General features: G+C 38.7%; 1 protein-coding gene and 1 long non-coding RNA gene across 2 annotated transcripts; both read left to right on the top strand.

Moving 5' to 3' along the window:
* The first annotated feature begins 12,882 nt into the window (after nt 1-12,882).
* Nucleotides 12,883-13,976, top strand: LOC115918152. Its single transcript, XM_030992381.1, has 4 exons — nt 12,883-13,101; nt 13,345-13,466; nt 13,845-13,916; nt 13,960-13,976. The coding sequence occupies exons 1-4, from the start codon at nt 12,986-12,988 to the stop codon at nt 13,974-13,976; spliced, it is 327 nt and encodes a 108-aa protein (XP_030848241.1). The 5' UTR covers nt 12,883-12,985.
* Nucleotides 13,977-14,004: 28 nt separating this feature from the next.
* LOC115926863 lies at nt 14,005-15,828 on the top strand. The gene is made up of 3 exons (XR_004065316.1): nt 14,005-14,112; nt 15,041-15,285; nt 15,667-15,828. It is a non-coding gene; the product is annotated as an uncharacterized LOC115926863 (long non-coding RNA).
* Nucleotides 15,829-20,512: the final 4,684 nt, after the last annotated feature.

Here is a 20,512-nt window from a genome sequence, read left to right as displayed (position 1 = left end):
ATGGTCTCCCTTTCCTGGATCACCCACGTCAACATCAGCGTCGCCTTCGCTCTCTTATGGGCCTTCGTCGACATCGACAGGAAGATGGAAAATGTGATGGAGGTCTTTGGCCACGATGATGACGGGAGGGACGTCGTCGAACGTAAGGATACTGGAGATCATACTCCCTCAGGTTGGTTTGAAATCACGTAGTATTTTGTAATCAATATGTAAAAACATATGTTGGAAAAAAACGCAAACCGGAGTGATCTAACTGTATTTTTTTGTAAATGTTTGAAATCATAAATCGGGAAATATAATGAAAGGATGGAGGAAGGAATACAATTAATATACCGACAAAATGGATATATTAGAATAAAAAGCAGTTTCAAGTGTTTTAAGTTATGATAGGTAGGTCCAATGAAATTACAAAATACGGTTCACTAAATTAATATGTTGTAAAAAGTTTTTCCACGTACATTTAGTATTATAGAATCAATATGTGACAGATTGTAAACAAAGGTATACCGGAATGATCTAATTTTTATTTGGTTGTAAAAAGTAATTAGTATCTTACTTAGGTGTTACTTAGGTCTCTTACTAGAGATTATTCATTTTCAGATTTGTTTATAGTGTTACACAATAATGGATATATGTCAGCTTAAAAGGGTGCAATCTTTGGATCACTTTAATAGAGCTTTTGAAGTTTCGAATGAATAATAACGATTCGTTGCATTACAGTTGATGAAGAGACAATTAAACCTCTCATATTCTTGCAATAACTGTGCTGTTAAAAAATCCCACTTTGAACCTTTATTATACAACCGTAATCAGGCCACCAAGAGGATGAAGATTTCCCGCCTGACTTCGAGACGGACTCCGAGACTGACATCGACCAGCCCTCGACCTCATACAAGCGAGACAAGCACGCCACCTACGACTTCATTGTCAGGAGTGAGTTGATGAAATATCAAGGTTTATATTGAACTTGAATTTATTCTGCAAGTATATATTACAAAAGAGTAGCACAAATACAACGTCTCACGAAAACATTATCATCGATAAAATAATAACAGAATCAGTCACTGAACCATTAGTCCATCAACCAACTAAGCAACCAAGTAATCAATCAAATATTCATTTGATTTTACACTCTCAACTAGTATGAGCAACCAACCAATCAAACAAGACAGACACACTAAATCATGCTCAATCGGTCCATCAACCAATCAATCACCTTAAACACTCTGGTTTTCTTTGCAGAGCGCTTCATGGATGTGTCTAGCGATGAGTACATCTGGTAGACACTGGGGCTAGGACTGGAGAACGAAGGGAGGAAGGAGGATGAGAGCTGATAAATAAATATTATACAGCTCTTATCACGAAGCTGGAATACGCTCTAATGACTGAGGAGACTATGATTATGGTAAGCGGTTTTTCCCTTCCTGTTTTCTGTATCTCCAGTTACTATGATATATAAGGTTATGTTATATATGATTATGTTTAATATTGTGCATAGGATGACGAAAATAAATGATATAAAATGGCCAACAGGAATATGATATTTAAAGGTGATATAGAGTTTTAAAGTACAAACTAGATCAATATATCCGTTAATTAAATATATAAGTCATAAGTTATTCCATCAATCAAACAATTCATCGATCATTCAGCCTGTCATGCTGTCAAAACTAATATACAATCTATCAGTCAAGCAACAGAGATTAGAACTGGATCAGTCAATCAATCATTCAATCTTATGTTTCAATCAATTCATGTTCTGCTTTCTTCTCAGCCAGAGATCATTGGTGTGCATATATATCTGGTCGAGACTAGTAGATCCCAGCCTCAAAGCAGGATAAATGACCAAGTCATGATTATAACCTGCCTAAGCCCTGAAACCAGCTTCAGAAGACAGCATGAAGAGATAAAGATTGGAACTGCAGCAAGGTAGAACAAATGACCAAGTCATGATTATAACCTGCCTTAGCCCTGAAAGCAGCTTCAGAAGATAGCATCAGGAGACAGAGATTGGAACTGAAGCAAGGCAGGATAAATGACCAAGTCATGATTATAACCTGCCTAAGCCCTGAAACCAGCTTCAGAAGACAGCATCAAGAGACAGAGATTGGAACTGCAGCAAGGCAGGATAAATGACCAAGTCATGATTATAACCTGCCTAAGCCCTGAAACCAGCTTCAGAAGACAGCATCAAGAGACAGAGATTGGAACTGCAGCAAGGCAGGATAAATGACCAAGTCATGATTACAACCTGCCTAAGCCCTGAAACCAGCTTCAGAAGACAGCATCAAGAGACAGAGATTGGAACTGCAGCAAGGCAGGATAAATGACCAAGCCATGATTACAACCTGCCTAAGCCCTGAAACCAGCTTCAGAAGACAGCATCAAGAGACAGAGGTGGAACTGCAGCAAGGCAGGATAAATGACCAAGTCATGATTATATCCTGCCTAAGCCCTGAAACCAGCTTCAGAAGACAGCATCAGGAGACAGAGATCGGAACTAGAGCAAAGCAGGATAAATTACCAAGTCATGATAATAATAATAATAATAATAATAATAGTTAGCTCTTATATAGCGCATTTAATTACCGAAGGTAATACCAATGCGCTTTACAAATGTAGAAGACAATAGAAATAAAGACATATATAGAAATAATTACATATAATTATAATCAAAACTTACAAGTAGGCATACATTATACATTAGAAAAATCGAAAATAGCTTAAATTAAAGGTGATACATGTAATATTTGAAAATGATTATAATTATACAACAATATAAATATGAATAGATAAATAAACATCAGCATTCAGTCAGTCACAAAGATGGTATGTGCTGCACCAACCCTTTGGAACCAGTACAAAATTAAAAGGAAATGTTAAACAAATATGTCTTGAGCTCTTTCTGGAACATGTCTTTGTCTGATTGAGCACGTAGAGTGCTAGGAAGAGAGTTCCAAAGGGTTGGTGCAGCACATTCAAATGACCTGTCACCGAAAGTTTTGGTTCTGCTTCTATTTATTACTAGCAGATTTTGCGAGGCAGATCTGAGTGATCTGGTTGGTAGATATTGGGCTATCAACTCGGATAGGTAAGTAGGAGCAAGGCCATGGATTGCTTTAAATGTGAGCAGGATAACTTTGTAGTGGATGCGTGCGGGAATAGGTAACCAATGGAGCTCCTTTAAGATGGGAGTGATGTGATTGTATTTACTAGACATAGATACAAGACGGGCGGCAGAGTTCTGAATTCGTTGGAGTTTGGAAATGTCTTTGTCCGGAACGCCGAAGAGAAGACTGTTACAGTTGTCCAGCAGTGATGTGACAAACGCATGGATCAGTATTTCTGTTGTCTTCTGGTTAAGGAGATGGCGAATACCACCAATTCTTCTTAAGGCGAACGAAGCTCTGCGACACACCAAATTTATGTGGCGACGAAGAGATAGATGTTTGTCGATGACTACCCCTAGGTCCCGGACAGCTTCAGCGGGCTTGATTTCTCCAAAGCAGAAAGGTGGCAGTTCCTGGTTGCTCTTCATGTGAGATGATACATGTAATACTTCCGTCTTGTTGTCATTTAAGAAGAGATGGTTACCTCCCATCCACGTTCGGACCTCCTTAAGACACACATCAAGCTTTCTGATTGCTCGATTTCTGTCATCGGAGTTCATAGAGATGTACAGCTGTGTGTCATCTGCATACATCATGCAGGACAGGCCATGTGCATGAATTATCTGTTGAACTGGAGTTGTATAGCATACAAATAGCAACGGGCCAATTACTGATCCTTGGGGGACGCCCCATCGAAGACTAATTGGATCAGATGTTGCTAGATCAACCAACACTCGCTGTTGCCGATTGGAAAGATATGACGCTAACCAGTCAGCAGCAATGCCTGTGATACCAAATCTTTCTTTCAGCCCAGTTAGAAGAATATGATGGTCGACCGTATCAAATGCGGAGGTAAGGTCCAATAAGACAAGGATTGCTTCATTTCTGCTATCCAAAGTTTGGAGAAGATCATTTTGGACTCTTACTAGGGCTGTTTCCACACTGTGATACTGCCTGTAGGCAGACTGCCTAGACGCCAGAAGAGAGTTTCCATCAAGGTATGACATTAGTTGTTTACAGACGACACGTTCAATCACTTTTCCAAGAAATGGTAGATTAGATATGGGGCGGTAGTGATTGAGGCTCTCTGGTTCTAAACTGGGTTTTTTCAGTGTGGGAATGACGAGCGAGGACTTGAGGGAAGCTGGAAAGATGCCCGTCTGCAAGGACTGATTTATGATATCAGTGATAGCCGGGAGCAGAACCTCGACACAGTTCTTGAATACCATTGCCGGTAGAGGGTCAAGGGGACAAGCTTTGATCTTGGATGACTTTATGATACGAGCGACGTCGGACTGAGTCACTGGGAGAAACTTTTCCAAAGAGCAGCTTGGTTTAGATGTCTTCCTCAAGTCATTGTAGGGAAGTGATGATGATGAAGAGTCAGTATCCATCTCCAGTTGACATACTTTATCAACAAAGAAGTTCGAAAATCTTTGTGCAAGCTCCAAACTTGTGCTATGGGAGGGCAAATGTTGACCTGGTTTTTCAATTGTCAACTTGTTAACTATCTGAAAGAGTTCCTTGCTGCTAGCTTTGGAGATCAAATTCTGATCAAATTCTAATAACCTACCTTAGCCCTGAAAGCAGCTTCAGAAGACAGCATCAGGAGACAGAGATTGGAACTGCAGCAAGGCAGGATAAATGACCAAGTCATGCTTATAACCTTGCCTAAGATCTGAAATCAGCTTCAGAAGACAGCATCAGATCAGGAGACAGAGATTGGAACTGCAGCAAGGCAGAATAAATGACAAAGTCATGATCTTAACATGCCTAAGCCCTGAAACCAGCTTCAGAAGACAGCATCAGGAGACAGAGATTGGAACTGCAGCAAAGCAGGATAAATGACTAAGTCATTATCATAACCTGCCTAAACCCTGAAACCAGCTTTAGAAGAGAGCCCCAAGGGGACAGAATTTGGAACTGCAGCAAGGCAGGATAAATGACCAAGTCATGATTATAACCTGCCTAAGCCCTTAAACCGCCTTCAGAAGGCAGCATTAGGAGACAGAGATTGGAACTGCAGCAAGGCAGTATAAATGACCAAGTCATGCTTATAACCTTGCCTAAGCTCTGAAACCAGCTTCAGAAGACAGCATCAGGAGACAGAGATTGGAACTGCAGCAAGGCAGAATAAATGACAAAGTCATGATCTTAACCTGCCTAAGCCCTGAAACCAGCTTCAGAAGACAGCATCAGGAGACAGAGATTGGAACTGCAGCAAAGCAGGATAAATGACTAAGTCATTATCATAACCTGCCTAAACCCTGAAACCAGCTTTAGAAGAGAGCCCCAAGGGGACAGAATTTGGAACTGCAGCAAGGCAGGATAAATGACCAAGTCATGATTATAACCTGCCTAAGCCCTGAAACCAGCTTCAGAAGACAGCATCAGGAGACAGAGATCGGAACTACAGCAAAGCAGGATAAATGACCAAGTCATGATTATAACCTGCCTAAGCCCTGAAACCAGCTTCAGAAGACAGCATCAGGAGACAGAGATCGGAACTACAGCAAAGCAGGATAAATGACCAAGTCATGATCATAACCTGCCTAAGCCCTGAAACCTGCTTCAGAAGATAGCATCAGGAGACGGAGATTGGAACTGCAGCAAAGCAGGAGAAATGACCAAGTCATGATCATAACATGCTTAAGCCCTGAAACCAGCTTCAGATTATGAGCAGTGAAGATCATACAGCTCTCATCAAGGAGCTTCTCTGTTGATATGACACAAACACCACTTATCATTTTGTGGTGAGCATTTTTAAGTTTCCTTAAGCACTTTGGTGTATCGTGTGATGTTGTATAGTGAAATGTAAGCGGGGGTAAATAATTATAAATAGTTAAGATAACATTTTCTCGTATTCGCAAATTTTGTAGAAGAAAATCCTTTGATTTAGTGTTATCCATATAGGAAAGCTGCATACATAATAGTAAACGTATAGTATTATACAGTTGGATTTTACATGCATGCATTTTCAAACCATTAAAAAAAGCCCTTTTTTATCTTTCTTTCTCACTCAGATGCATGTAGAAGAATTATAGAGCAACACATCCTTGCACATCGCCAACTTTTTAATAAATAGAGATTAGTACTGTCTTCAACAGATCAAACTCGAGCTCATAAAACGAATGAATCTCAACAGGAATGCAGAATCCGTCCAAATTTAACACTGCCGAGAATTTCTTAGAGTGACTGCTACCAAACCTCGCTGTGAAAAGGAAAACAAGCAGATATTCGGCACCAGGAAATGTTTATAAGAAAGCTCATCATATAGGACATGTGTTTTCAACAGTCGATCAACCAACAACCTGACCAAGATACGGCGAAAATACTGAGAACAGTCCAGGGCTGATTTGTCACCATCCAATGAACTTCACATGACGTCATTGCTCATTGTATGATGTTGGGGGGGGGGGGGCATTCTCGTCAGAATTCAAGATGGAGAAAGGGAAGGAGTGACTCAGCGACACCATTGCAAGGTGTCAAAGGTCAGATGAAAGACGGGCCAGCAGAGATTCTACTTTGAGTAACAGGAAGACGTTTTCATCCGCAGTAAAACGAATGATGGAAGAAAGACTAAAAATACACCACTTGTATTGAATTATGAATTATAATTCGAATTTCGATGAACTGCTTTGGACTACAAAATAATCATAGCTCTTGAAATAAATGATGCAAATGAAAATTAATCAGAAAAGGTCTTTGGAATGAGATTTGTGTCTTCTCTTTCTGTATAGCGTTGGTATGTTCTCAGAGAAAATGGGGAGAACGATAATAAACGATCACAGAGAAAGTTAGAGAGAGAAAGAGATGAAGAGGGTAAGAGATATAAAGAGAGGAAATGAGACAGAGAGAGGAATAAGTGGAGAGATGTATTAGGGAAAGGGAATAAGAAAAGTAGCCTTGACCGCCTTTGGGCGACTCCGTGCGAAGTGTCTCATACCACACGTCTTGATATTCATCCAAAAATGTGAATCACTTAATATGACGATTGACTAATGGTTCTTCCTGGTATCACTGACACTGAATGGTCATACTTTTCATGAAATGAAGAAAAAAAGACATGTCGTACTGGGAAAATTGCACTTAATCGTCACGATCTCTTAATATATGGGGAGCAGCTTGTTTACCAAATTAATTCCTTATCATAATTTGTATGCTTCATAATTATGCCTCATGTTCATCCAAGCATGAACACATACCAAACAAAAATAATACCAAACGATTCGGGATATGTACTCTTTCAAAACATGATAACATTTTGGTCATAGCTGACTTTTAAAATAAATGACAATTTTCTGAGCGTAACCTTTTTTTTTTACTCACATGGTAGTACAACAAGGTACAACATTAAACAAAAATTCTTTTACCTTTTTTTTAGTGATACCTTTATTGTCAAGATGATCTTGTCAATGCTAGTTTGTACATACGTTGATAAAACATTGTATCATTATCGATTTATTATTATTTTACTCACATACCCTGATGGGTTATTGAGTTAATAATAAACTAAACTAAACTAAACTAATCCGGAACAAAGACGTTAGGTAAACAAGACTTTTCAGTGGAGCGTGCTCCCTTTTAGGGTACCATGTCCCATTCGCAGGCTAAACAAATAAAAAGGTTAAATTCCAACAGCATTTGAAAGACAATACTAATTAAGAACTTCCCTCAAAACAAAAGGGCTTGAAATGGCTTTTAGTTTTAGTGGTAAAATACCGACCATTGGTTGTCGAATCGACTTGGGTGATTACAATCATCTAAATATTAGTCTGATTTTCAGACCCTTTTACCGAATGGTCGTACGTTTTGTGCTGTACAAAGATTCAATCAGTTTAATTTTGGCCATTACAAGTAGTGGGTTATTGATGTAGACAAAATTAATGCTCATGTACCTGTTACAGCTCACTTTATGTATGTTATTACCAAAGAAAAAAGATGCCAGTCAGTCACTCAATAGTGTATGACGGTAGGGTCCAGAAGGTAAACGGATTTCTTTGCATAATTTGAATACTAGGACACTGCTAATGTTTAAATTTAACAGGACATACGTGACATAATCATAATCCTGCAAAGTTCTACAGAATTTGATGTTGACTGCAAACGGGACATATACCTTTAAGAAAGGTTATAATTCCCTAGTATGACTTTGAAATCAATGCGGCTCATATGAGATTTAAAGACATAGAATACCATAAAAGTGAAGTTGAAAAGCTAAGAAGGTCTCGCATAAATTCATAGCAATATATATCTGCTTTTGGCCTTCGAAGATATCTAATTGCCCTTTTCCCTTTCTACTAAGTGACCTTTTTCTTTTAAGAGCCCCTTCATCTTCTCATTAATGCCCCTTCTCACCTATATGCCCCTGTTAAAATCTAATAGTTGTCCCTCTTCCTTCGACAATAGCCCATTTCCTTTGTAATAAGGGCCTTTTCTATTTTCATAAGTGCCCCTTTTGATAAACAAGAAGTGTATCTTTTTACTCAGCGACACGCGCTCCTTTTATTTTCTTATAAGTGTTATTTTCCCTTCTGATATAAGTGCCCCCTTCTCCTTACTCCATAACATGTGCCCTTCATTTCAAGCGCCTATATACGAGCAACTTTCCTTTCGAATTTCCCCCAAAGCACGCTCGCTATGCTAGCTAGATAGTTAATGTATTTTTTTGTAACTTTCTTACAAGGTATTTTCGGTCTTTCATAATGCGATTGTGCTTAAACCCAAGTTAGGATTTGTGTCTTCTCTTGACCAGTTTAAGTCCTTGCTGAAAACTTACCTTTTTAATTCATGAATGATATTCTGCAGTTGTGAGTCGGTCAATGGAGGTGCACATTATCTTATTCCTTGTTTGATCGTTTGTTTGATCTAATATATTTGCTACACGCCTGGCAAGAGGGACCCCATATTATGCACACTGTAAAATTACGTGCCCCCGCCCCTTTCCTGGTAAAAACACCTTCTTATATTCATCCCCTTTCTTTCTTTTCCCTTCTCATTATTCTCCCTTTCCCCCTTTTCTCTCCTCTGTCTTTCTCCCTTTCTTACTTTTCCGCGTTTTCTCTCCTCTCTCTTTCCCTTTCTTCATTCCCCTCTCCTTTTTCTCCTCTCCCCTTTTCTCTCCTCTCCCCTTTTCTCTCCTCTCTTCTTTCCTTCTTTTTCTCCTTTTCTCCCTTTTTCTTTTCCCCTTTCCCCCTTTTTATTTTTTAACCGGGGGGGGGGGGGCATGTGCCCCCTGTGCCCCATGAATCCGCCACTGATTATTATTATTTTTTTGTTTTTGTTATGTTATTTGCTTGCTTGTTTGAATGACATACAATTTCGAGTGAAAATTTACACCATTAACATATCCATGACCACTTTTATATGATTTCTTTTTGTGTTCCTAGATCCCGCAGAAGTTGCTTGAACGTTTAAGAGCGTGTTCGTACACTTAAATTTCCTTTCCGCTATATTGGCTCGAATTCACAAAGAGGTTTGTCGACAAACCTAGGTTTATGTGCGTTATATGACGTGTTTCGATGCGTTTCAGACCAATGTTCAGACAAACCTTGGTCTGAAACGCGTCGAATCGCGTCATTTGACGCACATAAACCTCCTTTGCCGACAAACCTCCTTTGTGAATTCGGGCTATATAGTTTGATTTTGAATGTTATATTTTGCATAGTCATTTACGCATAATTAACATGTCTTTAAAAGAAACTTTAAGATATAGATTTAGAACAAAATGAAGCAGATGGTATAGTATTACGATTCTTGAAATTCCTGCCGAGTGATTGGAGCGATCGCTCATTATATATTAAACTAAATAAAGCGGGGGCGGCAGGTCTGGACCCCCTCCCTCACTCCCGTCAACGCACATTTTCCTCCCTTTCCCACCTCTCCTTCCTCTTTTCTGGTGCAGTTACAGTTAATACTTGTCTGCTTGGGGACATAATTTTGCATTAGAGTGAATTATATTTTTGTTGTTTCAAGTTTCAAGTTTTATTTCAATTCGAATCCATAAAAAACACATTTTACGAAAGTATCAAATACAGTCATACAGATTATATACCAAGAACACACACAAAATAGACACATGTTTACAATTATACCGGAATTATACAGCTAATCAATTTATAGAAATTAGTTTTATGTCTGTCCAATCTGAAAGATTATTTCCGCCTGGCTATATACTGTTTTTCAATTCATTTAACAATGGTGATTAGATGGTGCTGCTTCCTTTTCTCTGGCTCAAGTATTGAATCAGTCATTTCAGTGTTTAATTTTGTTCTATTTTATTCTCGATTGGTCGCCACTGACTTTCACAGCTTCCTTACGTTGGTTTTGACTGTTCACTCGATGATATGGGCGATAATTTATTTGTCGAACAGTGTGCGAGTATAATAAAGGTTAACTGTGCGGTGTGCGTGTGTTTGTGTGTGTGCGCGCGTGTGTGTGTGGGTGTGTGCGTGCGTGTGTGTGTGTGTGTGTTTTCTACATTTTATAGCTTAGTATTTTCATCCCTTGTATATACAGTTACGTTACATTCTATTTGCTCACCTTATTGTTAATGTATGTATTTTGTTGACTATATAGGGCCCCGCTCACAAGCTTAACTTCTAAAGGGGTACTAAAACCATTCATTTTATGATGTGATCAAGTTAATATATGATGATTAATGTACTATTACCAGTCTCTTTTTTAGGTAAAAGATCATATCATGTTTTGTGTGGTTTTGAATAAAATGAACTTGAACTTACCTGATCGTAAATACTTTAGCCCCCCCCCCCCCTCGCCACACTTTTTAAAACGTTTCGCGGGGCTTGTTTTGTATGTTTGTATGCAGTTATTTCGATGATAGCCTACGATCTACAACAGATAGAGGTCATGGAAATTACGTAATCAAAGTGAATTCCATGACATGCATGGTACCTACACAAGTGAAAGTATTATTTTCAAAAGGGGGAATCGTAACGCACCGCTATCACATTAGCAGCGATTATTCTCAAATGCAAAAAGCGCCATCTCCAAAATCTGTTGGAAATTGGGGTCATTAAACTCGTAACATGTGTTAATTACAAATTGGTCTATTGGTAGAATCCGGACTGGGTAGAATACACAAGTGATGTGATGTTTGGGTGATTATAGAAGGGTAAATCTGTGTTTGTCTCATGGCAAATCAATACAACATTCCAATTCAACAGATTGTACAAATTGACGAAATAGGGGAAATACATGTAAGTCTATTATGCGGTCTGATTGTTTGACGATTTTAGTGATATCAAAAAAGAAATATTTATCACACTTTGCTCACTTTCTTCTTCGTCTTCTTCTTCTAACTGTCTCCTCTGACCAGGCACGTAGCCAGAGTTTGATGTTGGGGGGGGGGGGGCACATACATGTAATCGATCGAGGTCCAAAAAGGGGTCTAAAAAAGGTTCAACCGTTCTTGGAATTTTTTGGGGGGCGCGTGCCCCCCCCCCCCCTTCCCCCGTGGCTACGTGCCTGCCTCTGACACCAATTTTGTTTGCAGGTTTATTGTTGCGTGTCCATCAAAATGAAAGAAAGACGCTCACGCCATACGGGGCACACTTTACTGATCACCCATTCAGGAGCACAATAGTATGTCCAGTACATGCATAACCTTATAAATCAACAGCTGAAGACGATAGCTTCAAGCAATTCCTCTACAAATCAGACGATAGAAAGTACGAGGTTCGCTGGAATTCCAACATTATATTAGCATGACAATATCTTTTTAGCACGGTGGGCTCAATAGCATGACAGTTATTTTCACCCACTTTCACCCACCTGCTGAAGAAAATTAAAATTACTTTCCAAACACTTAGGGGAGCACCGCTCATCTAGGACGGCTGCAGACGTCTCGTTTACTGGCACCAAGTAACAATACACACAGGTTATCTTGGATAATGAAATTTGATATATACCCGCCCCCCCCCCCCCAACTCCGAGATTGGACGGACCCCATGCTTTTCGTAACAAAAGAAAAAGGTCGACCCGTATTGACTTTACACACCGGACTTTTGCTAAAAGGGGGGGGGGGGTGCTGAAAAAGGCTCGTATACAAAAGAAAAAGGTCGATCCGTATTGACTTTACACACCGGACTTTTGCTGAAAGGGGGGGGGGGTCGGTTGGAACACGCATATGCGTACCCTAAATAACACTGAGTGGGGGGGGGGGGGCGGGGATATATACCTTCTCAAAATACTTACGTATGCAAAATTATGCATATGAAAAGAACACCTCTTTTCGTCAATGTGCGTTCTTACACCTGTCAAGCCAACCTTTTAAGCATAATCTATTGAACAACTCTACCTGTCGAGCCAAACTTGTAAGCAAACTAAGGCAATTGTCACACATCTCCTGTTAAGGCAAGGTTGCGAAGCCCTGGCACCATCTAGTCATGCAGAACATAAGCATGAAATTCAACTTTCCTAAAGAATCTGTAAAGAAGGAACAATTCTTTTAGAATTGTTAAAATCGGGTGGTCCGCACTGCCTCGTTAGATAGCAGTCAATGACCAACGCCCTACTCTTATTCAACCTTCCCGCCACGCGACTCTTGCATACATTATGCAAAGTGGGGTCAAAGCTCCGATGGAAAATGTCATTATCACCAGTACGTTTTTGGAACCCGTTGCCATTATTAAATGCCTTTGTCTTGGGTGAATGTGATTCGTTCGTCTGCTCAAACCACGTGATGCATTCAAAGAAACCGCCCGCGCAAATCAAATTTTAGGTTTCGTGTAAGATGAGGAGCTAAAAATCTGCCTGTCTCTGCTAGATTCTGTCCTAGACAAGTCGCTTGGAGATTTTTACTTAGTTTTTGCTTCGTAATTGAATTCGTCGTCGTCGTATTGCTTAGTGTCATAATGATTGCTAACCGGTACAACGATAACTGTGTGGAGTATACCCAGAAGGGTACGCGTTGTTTGAGGAAGGTACCCCTAGCCTTAGGAATTGAAGGAGAGTGCTGGCAACACCGTCAGTAAGTACACAATAATCTCCTAAATTAAAACCCAATTTACCAACCATAGTTGATTATACATTCAAGAAGTATAATGACCCCTAAGTGAGTTGACGTAGGTTTCTTTAGAGTCATCCTTTGCCAATTTACCTAATCAAAAGTGTTTAAAAAATTGTAACATGTGCACTTTATAATTATTTGCAATCTATTATTATTGGCAATCTAGAAGTAATTTGTCCTTGTTTTATGTTTCCTGTATTACAGACAGCCAGCCGAGGTCCAGTGCTCTGCACATACTGGGCTTCATGGGAATGGCAGACGTTGCAGCCGGCGTGGACGTCACACGCTAGACGAAAACGCCGTTGAACTCTACTGCACGCAACACGGTATGTATTTATTCAAAGTAAACCTCTCAACATTACTGTTACTTCTCATTTGTTTAAAAGGCAGTCTTGTGGACCATAGACCTTTACTGTTTAAAAATAGTATGTATAGAATCGTGAATATTGATTCATGACGAAAATATTTTGAGACTAATTACACTGCCCCTATAGCTATAACTTCTAAGTATGTAAGATGATGGATCATTCAAAGTGTACGCTTTGTACTGTGACAGGTTAAGGAGTTGGGCCACCATTTGGCCTTTTTTTAGGGGGGGGGTAGATCTATATAACAAATATCAATGGAGAATCGTGTATTTTAATGTCATCTGTGAAATACCATGAAATACATCCTAACATTTATATTTTGCTTGGTTTATACAGTCAACAAGTTGCATCGCGAGAACGGCCGTGCGGAGGTCGTTTCTGCTAATCGCCAACAGCAGGATGAACAGCGTAGGAGGGCGGAGGAGCGTGAGCAACTCCACCCGAGACGTAGGTCACCGCGTCTGGTAGAGCGAGAGATCGCCGCTGCCGCTGTTCAGCTCGCCGCAGAGAGGGAGCAACGTCGTGCCGCCAATCGGGCAAACCAGAACCTGCGGAGGTCGGCCCGGATTGCCGCGAGGCGAGGCAATGTGTGATAATAGCCTGGGTAAGTAAAATTACTTTATTTCTTCGCTCGCCTATTTTTATAATTATAACAATACCCCCCTCCCCAAAAAATAGACGAGCATACAATGTATTCAAAATACAATTATGTACCTAAACAAAAGATCTCAAATTTGAAGACTTGCGAATCTGCCCAAACTTTACCAACATAGCAGCAACTGTTTATTTTTAGTTGAAACAAAGTGAGCCGAGGTGGTTTCAATGTTTCTTTTATCATCGATCCCTAAAGGGCCTTAACAGCATCATGTTATATGCCACTTATATATAGGGGGTTCTGAAAATGAATTAAAATGAATGCATATTCTGTTGTTAAGTACGTTAAAAAGAAGTATGAAACCAAACATCTGGCTCATAATGAAATTAAAGGGGATGTATGTACTACCTGATATTAGGTTGGTTTTAATAGAAGCAGATAAATGAGAGAAACAGGCCAGTGAAAGTTTGAGCATATTAAACCGATTGAAAATAAGAAAGTTATTATGGGAGCAAGCAATCAAACAAAATTGGCGATTCTGACGTTTCACGTGACGTGAGCCCGCCTCCCGGTGTCCTTTCCCCCCAAAATCTTAAAAACGTATATTTTCACCTAAGAAATGTTTCAAACATATATTAACCCTAAGTATAATCATTGCAAGTTTGGTTTTATACAACCCCTGTATGAAACGTTTCTATTCCGTCATCAATAACTAAGAGAATTATAAAAAAAAAAAAATCTGTACAGAGCAAGTAGGAGAGGAGCTTACATGATGACAGCTTAACACATTCATAACTTTCATGTTTTTAATTTAATATTGCACTACTTTGTTTATCTAATTTTTATGGTTTCATTACAACCAACTTGATATCAGGGTGGACTTCCACTTTTAGTATGAATGATTTTTTTTTTAAACTCACTTTGTTCTTTCCTACAGACTGATTCGCAGAAGCAGCAGGGGGGAGACCGAGGGGGGATACTGGGTCGAACACTGCTGAGGTTCTCGGGACGTAAACGCCTTGCTATAGGAGTAGTAGGGAGGAAGCCGAGACGGGTAGTGCATGGTCACTCAAACCAGGCCCGCTGCACTATCGTGGTCAAGAAAGACTGGGTGTGGTCAGTCGGGGTAGACGCCGGAGGCCATTCTCTTTCTTTGACCGCCTGTAAATTATTTCCAAGAAGGTATGTGTACTGTTCATTATTAGGCTTCATACAGTGTATGTTTGAAATAGTAATTAGTTCTTTATAACATTATAGCAGTACATGGTGAGTCTTCATGTTTGCTTCTGTTTGCATATGTCCTCATCATTTTGGAGAGTATGTAACTGCTATGTTTCCTCTATTTTATAATTAGTAAATGTAGGGCCGAAAGGTGAAAAACAGTTTAATATTTGTTCAAGATACTTGGAAATAAATCTACTTTGAAATGAATGTATATACTTGCTATATACTATATCTAACAAAATGTCATAATTTGTCTTTGAGTTTAAAGATTGTATCTGCCCAATCATATTTCCTTTCAGATGCCTAATAAAGCATTCTGTTTACCTCTTTATTCAACAGATCAGGCCTCACCGTGGGACGCGCACACACGTTGTAGGTATGCAGGTATTTCAATGTCTACCTTGTGACAATATGTTCCTATTCACCAGATCTGTTTACCCCCATACCTCCTAATGGGAGTCATGTATATCTATGAGTTTGACACGTTGGTTACCAAGTTGAGAACTTGTGAATATTTGGTCGAAAATCTTTTTGAAATATACATTATATTGTTTTTTAACAAAGGATTCAGAAGTTGTCTTCTTTTGTAAGTCTTAGTTATTGGGTTTTGCAATCATCCCTCTCATAAAAGCAGTTGTACTGATATTTCAAATTGTATCTTGTTGTAAGAGCTACACTTGGCAGGAGTTGTCCAATTACCCAGTTCGTAATTAGCACGAAATATCCACTGAATATCTGAACATGAAGAGACCCAACATGATCCTTAAAGTGGAGGGGTCACGTGAATGTCTTTTATCTCCATTTAGAGACAACTTTACCTGTGTATCATGAAATATCAATGGTGCATGAAATAAAAATGAATATTTGAACATGAGCATGTATCCAGTATTTGTTTCCACATTTTTTAAAACCAAAAACAAATTTAGACTGCAATTACAAACTGGCTTGTTATAGGATGTGTACCGGTACTTGTGGAAAGATTGTACTTTCATGTGGAATATCAGAAAATGCACAAAAGAATTAGAAAAGAAGATTCTAACAACTAATGATCTTATACGAAAATGGTTTCAAACTAATAAAATTAAATACTATTAAAAAATATCAAATTAAAAAAGATAAGTAAAATTAAAAACAAAATATAAAATGGAAAAAAAAAATGATTCAATTGAATAGAATACATTCTTTTTATAAAAAGGGTTAGAAATGCGAAGTTTCAACTTTAATCATTAAGCATTATTGATCATAAAAGTTTTCTAGTCCATTGAAACAAATAAGTTAAATCTCAGCTTCTAAGTGCATATACTTGATTCAAATTTCTTATACATTATATCCAATTTATGCATAAATAGGTTCTACTCACTTATAACAAATCCCATTCTGTTACTCTTTTTGTCGCGGATTGTTCTCAATCCTATCTTTTAAAGGGGTGTTTATTCCCGACATCTTACAATTTGAAGAAAAATGAAATCACTTAATCTAAGTCACCTCACACCTTTATGTGTGGCTGGAGTAAAATAGTTGTCCATTTATAGTTGAGTATGAGACAGTATTTTAATTTGTTGATTTTAGTATATTATTCAAAGTTACCATAATACGTACATGTAGTAGCATGACATCGGACACAAAATATATCGTGTTCACTTTTTTCAGGTATACGGCCCCAGTAAATCCCATGTGTGGTCTCTAATAGGATTGGTTATACTCTCTGTGAAATGTAATATTTTTATCCTTTTTCCTTCTCAGCTAATCTTTACAGTTTGTCTCTTCAATCTTATACAATTGCTTTTATTGTGGGTTGTTTTTGTTGTTCGTCTAGTAGGTTAGGACTCCTTTTACATGTCTTCAAATATATTATAATTTTTTTCTGATTTTCTTCTCAATTCTGCACTAAATAAATTAAATTATTTAATACAGTAGGCCCTACTTCAGATTTGTGACAAAAATACCTTCAAATACACCCTATCCTTTTCAAAATGACCTATCAAATTCTCACTTGCATGTGTGAATATACAAACTCCCTCCCATTTCCTATTGATACATCCCCCTCCCTCTATAACTCTTTAAAAAAAAAAAAAAATAGACAAATTAGTATTGCACTGTATATAGCATCTACGAAAGTTGTGATTCCCTCTTTCAGTCTATTGTTATTATCCAACAATTCTCAGTATTTTTTAACAGCTGTTTATCTTGTCCAATGCTCTCTTTGATTTACCCGTCTCTCCATTGCAGCAGGGATGGTCCTCGGTATTGTAGAATTTTCTAATAGCTCCTTACATCCTCTAACAATATTGAATCTTTAAGGGTCATTCCGTAAAATTGAGACAAAAACAAAATCAAGATTGAGAAGGTTGTGAGGAGATCACGAAGGTTAAAGAGTGAAGAGTAAAGATTGAAGAGCAGGGCTTGCCCTTAACTTTTTTTTGAGGTGGCCAGCAGGGCCACTTGGGTAGGAGATCTGGGTGGCCAAATGGATTTTCAGGTGGCCCCACTTTTATGCGTTATTAAATAATGCAAATGTTTAATAAAAAAATGCATAAATTATACGTGTTAAAAGCAGCATGAGCTGCATTTAATAATGAAAGGTGAGTGACTCTTTAGACTCTCATTCCAAATCCTCTCTCTTTGTTTCTATACTTCTGTCTCAACTTCACTTCAATGTTTTTCTCCCTTTCTCCTTGACTATCATGCATCACAAGGACCCCCTCCCCCTTAAGTTAGGATTGTACAGGGCACACAAGGCGCCAAACTTCTGCTTTTCTTTGAGCTCCAAGTTCTGTTGGAAGATATAAAATTGATTGTATATTTACTTTAGGCCCGAGTCGAAACGGGTCCCCGCCCGGGCCCCGACCGTCGAGCTGAAACCCGGTTTTTGGTTTTCGGGTTTCGGGTTTTTCAAAATTAAATTTCACACTGATATTTTGAAATAAAGAACTAAAAATATGGAATTCACAAACTTATATTTCAATATAATCAAATAAATATGCTTTAGAAATAAATGGATATTGTTTCAGTTGACGGTAGGTGTTTTTATCGCTCTAAAATTGAGGCTGCAAGAAAGGAATCACGCTTCGTGGTACCGATCGAGTGCGTTCAGAAACGGAAGTGGAAATAGATCTATGACCCACTGAAGACAGAGCAAGAAAATGCCACACACAAGACTAAAATATTGATCAGACTATTGCAATTTAATCGTAATACTAAAGGCATTAATTTAATTGTCAAAATATATCCACAACATAATGGTTTATCCTTGATAGTTTGATGAAGGAAAATAAATTAAAGCTCTTGAAATAACATCGAAGTGCCTTTCGTTCGTTCTAAAAAATGCGTGTATAACGGCAAGCAGAAGTTACGAGTCAAGCTTGATATGCACGTTTAAATCCCTACACCGTCATCCGACCTGATCGGAACAATAAGCATTAAACCAATTAAAAAACATCACGTAAGACTTTAAGGGACTCCAATTCAACAAAATTACCGTAAAATAATTATTTGCTTTGACAAATAATACTATAGATATTCATAATATCTTACAGAAATAATGATATTTCATGAGCTACGTACTCGATATCGAGTTCAGCTAGCCATCATTTTGAAATGAGACGTAGTTGTCATGCATGCAGCGCAGAATGCGGCAGCTCGCAGCTAGCTAGAGAGGGAAAAAAAAATCACGTAATAGTCACGTGAATATCACGTGATCTCAGGCCCGCGCTTTTTCCTCTCTCTTCTGCATACTGCCCTCTACAGTCTACTGCATGACAACTACGTCTCATTTCAAAATGATGGCTAGCTGAACTCGATATCGAGTACGTAGCTCATGAAATATCATTATTTCTGTAAGATATTATGAATATCTATAGTATTATTTGTCAAAGCAAATAATTATTTTACGGTAATTTTGTTGAATTGGAGTCCCTTAAAGTCTTCCGTGATGTTTTTTAATTGGTTTAATTCTTATTGTTCCGATCAGGTCGGATGACGGTGTATAGGGATGTAAACGTGCATATCAAGCTTGACTCGTAACTTCTGCTTGCCGTTATACACGCATTTTTTTAGAACGAACGAAAGGCACTTCGATGTTATTTCAAGAGCTTTAATTTATTTTCCTTCATCAAACTATCAAGGGTAAACCATTATGTTGTGGATATATTTTGACAATTAAATTAATGCCTTTAGTATTACGATTTAATTGCAATAGTCTGATCAACATTTTAGTCTTGTGTTTGGCATTTTCTTGCTCTGTTTTCAGTAGGTCATAGATCTATTTCCACTTCCGTTTCTGAACGCACCCGATCGGTACCACGAAGCGTGATTCCTTTCTTGCAGCCTCAATTTTAGAGCGATAAAAACACCTACCGTCAACTGAAACGATATCCATTTATTTTTTAAAGCATCTTAATTTAATTCCATTGATTATTTTATTGTTTTGAAAGCAGTAACTGTCTTTTCCGTCGCATTATTAGAACAGCAACTTAGTCTAACTCCCGCCGCTGCATGCACACGATTTTTAGTGTCAGTACACCAATCACAATGCTGGGATTTGGGAATCCCCAACTTACACGCCCGAAATCTCATGCGCAGTTTGTAACTGCGCAACAAAGAGTTGAGAAGCGTACTAGCAGTGCTGCAATGCGGATATCGACAGCTGCCCTATACGCGGTAGCATACTATGATAGCGCTACGCCTATGTACCGGCCAGGCCGGGGTGGCGGCGGCGGTGTGTACAGTACCTACGCGACGGCGTGCATCGTTTTTATAAAGTTAGTATGCGAAACGAAACATTTCCTTGTTTGATAGATCGGATTGCGTCGCTTGGAAAAGCTTGGAAAAATAAATGTCGCTTCGGTTTCGGGTAGATCTAAAGGTTAAACAAGTTGTTGATAAATAATTTATATATTACTGTCCAAATATTTGGGTGGCCAGCCGGGCCATCTAGTCGGTGATTTCAGGTGGCCCGACAGCGTTTCAGGTGGCCATTGGCACCGGGCCACCGCTAAATTCGAGCCCTGAAGAGTGTAGTTCTGAAAAGACCTGTTCGAATACAGACAGTTCATGTTATTTTGTTTCATTCTTTCCTCTTTCTGTATCATTTTATCTTTCTATTTATTTTTATTTGTTTATGTCTTGGTCTTTATTTTTCTTCTTTATGTATATCAGCTTTAAGTCAAGACCAATCCTCTGTTCC

The sequence above is a fragment of the Strongylocentrotus purpuratus genome, unplaced genomic scaffold, assembly GCF_000002235.5.
Source record: "Strongylocentrotus purpuratus isolate Spur 01 unplaced genomic scaffold, Spur_5.0 spur5_contig_846, whole genome shotgun sequence".
NCBI lineage: Eukaryota > Metazoa > Echinodermata > Echinoidea > Camarodonta > Strongylocentrotidae > Strongylocentrotus > Strongylocentrotus purpuratus.
Note: the sequence above shows the minus strand (reverse complement) of the source record. Positions and strands in the feature narration are given on the sequence as shown.